Source organism: Sinocyclocheilus anshuiensis, unplaced genomic scaffold (genome assembly GCF_001515605.1).
Source record: "Sinocyclocheilus anshuiensis isolate Anshui unplaced genomic scaffold, SAMN03320099.WGS_v1.1 scaffold1872, whole genome shotgun sequence".
NCBI lineage: Eukaryota > Metazoa > Chordata > Actinopteri > Cypriniformes > Cyprinidae > Sinocyclocheilus > Sinocyclocheilus anshuiensis.
In genome coordinates, this window is record NW_015557203.1 from 445,196 (window position 1) to 447,397 (window position 2,202).

At 43.7% G+C, this 2,202-nt stretch overlaps 1 protein-coding gene across 1 annotated transcript; it reads right to left on the reverse strand.

Annotated features, from left to right (window-relative positions):
• Window positions 1-464: 464 nt before the first annotated feature.
• Window positions 465-1,488, reverse strand: LOC107678942 (melanocortin receptor 4). Its single transcript, XM_016474341.1, has one exon. It carries the CDS (start codon window positions 1,474-1,476, stop codon window positions 496-498), a length of 981 nt encoding a protein of 326 aa, XP_016329827.1. The 5' UTR covers window positions 1,477-1,488; the 3' UTR covers window positions 465-495.
• Between the last annotated feature and the right edge of the window lie 714 nt (window positions 1,489-2,202).

Below are 2,202 nucleotides of genomic sequence, written 5' to 3' on the forward strand. Positions count from 1 at the left end.
CTTACAAAATACAAAAATAAATTCATAAGTATGAAACACATTTATTAAGCTGCAACGGTTCTTGAGCTGGATAACTGAGGTACCAACCCGCTAAGAGAACATAATCACAGTAGCCAAATATTGTGCATGTGCTTGAGTAACTGAATCACAACACACACAGTCCTATACATTTTCTGTTATTTAATGCTTTTAAATATTGGCACTTTGACTTTTTGATTTCTTAATCAGCAGATAAAACGAATGAGACGTGTATATATAAATAAACACCAAAAACAGCATGTCAATGAATGAAAGAACTGAATAATTGAGTCATTAACATTAGCATTTTTTTTCATGGTCAGCACAGCCATAGTATCACATTTATCTGGGTATCAAATAAATGTGTGCAGAATAATCACATAAGCTATGCAGTGTAATTAGATCTTCTTCGTTCTCAGCATCATCCAGCAAGTCAACATCTCCCAATCAGTACCTTGACGTCAAACAGAAACAAGCTTATACACACAGAGAGGTCAGTCCATACCAGCAGCAGCAGATCTCCTTGAAGGTTTTCCTCATCTCTTGGCTCCTGAAGGCATAGATGAGAGGGTCTATGACCGAGTTGCACATAATGAGGATCAGATACATGTTGAAGTGGGACATGAAGCAGATGCAATAGGGGTTCCGGGGGCAAGATATCATGAGGATGAGGTGCAAGAAAAAGGGAGCCCAGCACACCACAAATACTCCCAGCAGGATAGTGATTGTGATGGCCCCTTTCATATTTGCCGCCTGCCAGATAGGGCCGTTTCCAGGGAGGGCGGCAATGCGCTTCATGTGCAGCCGGGCTAGAAGAAACATGTGGACGTAGAGCGAGGCCATAAGCGCCAGCATGGTGAAGAACATGCTGATAAGGCAGATGAGAACGGTGGTGCTCTCCGAGTACACAATAAAGAGCACGCCAGAGACCGTGCAGAAGGTCCAGATGCAGGTGATGATGGTGCCCGCCCGCCGTTGGGTCATGATGTTGTGGTAGCGCAAGGCATAGAAGATCGTGATGTAGCGGTCCACTGCGATGGCCAACAAACTCCAAATGGAGGCCAACAGCGAGCTGCAGATCATCGAGTCAAAAATGTTGTCCATGTTCTTGATGATGCTCTCGCGATTGGTCAGGTTGCCGCCCGTGATGAGTGCCATCACTACCGTTTCCGAGGCATTGGAGACACTGACCAACAAGTCTGCTACAGCTAAACTGCAGATAAAGAAGTACATGGGAGAATGAAGGTTCTTGTTCTTGATAATAGCAGCAATCACCAGAATGTTCTCCAGGAGACTGATGAGCCCGAGTGTGAGGAAGACCTCTGTGGAGATGAGGAGCTGCTCATAGCATCCAGAGGCTGATCCTCTCTCACCTTGAACAGGCTTTCCCACTGGCAAAGCTCCCTGGCTGTGATTTCGGTATGAATGATGCAGTCCATGATGATGTGAGGTGTTCATTTCCCTGAATATCCGTAGTCAGTGCTTTGATCTCTATCTACTTCAGTCTGATAAATTCAAATTGAACATCATCTGTCATGTGGATCAAAGAAAGCAGGTGCTGTATGAGCATCATACACCTCACCTCACCTCGGTGATAACTCTTCCTCTAAAAGAGCAAAAACATCCGACAATGGTCTGCAATAGCCTCCTACACAAAACACACACCCACAAAAAAAATAAAATAAATAAATAGAGACAGAAACATGCAGAAAGAGAATCAGAGGATAGGAGACAGCGGCAACTGACTGAATCTGAAAACGCTGACTCTGTTTCAACACTGTCGAAGTGCAAACAGCAACATGCAGCATTCAGAGTGAGGCACTCAGTCTCCAGAGTGCGTCCAGCACTTGGCAAGCAGGCGAGTGAAATACTCTTGCCTCCACAGCCACTGACTGGCATGTTGAGCCCAGGCTCCTCCCCCAGCTCTCTTAACCAATCAGAGGCAGTTTTGATGGGTGAATGTATGCTAATATCAGAAGGAGTTCAGTGTATGAATTGGGTTGCCTCTGTTTTCAACAAATAGATAAAAATCCTTTAAAGAAGGTGTTTTCTTAAAGCATTTTGGTGGTATGTTTATAAAATCAAGTAAATCAAGGAACAAGCACTGAGTGTATCTTGCAAGTATGATTATATTTAAATATATATAAATGATTCAGTGATTCACTGTGACAATCACTTGTTTAA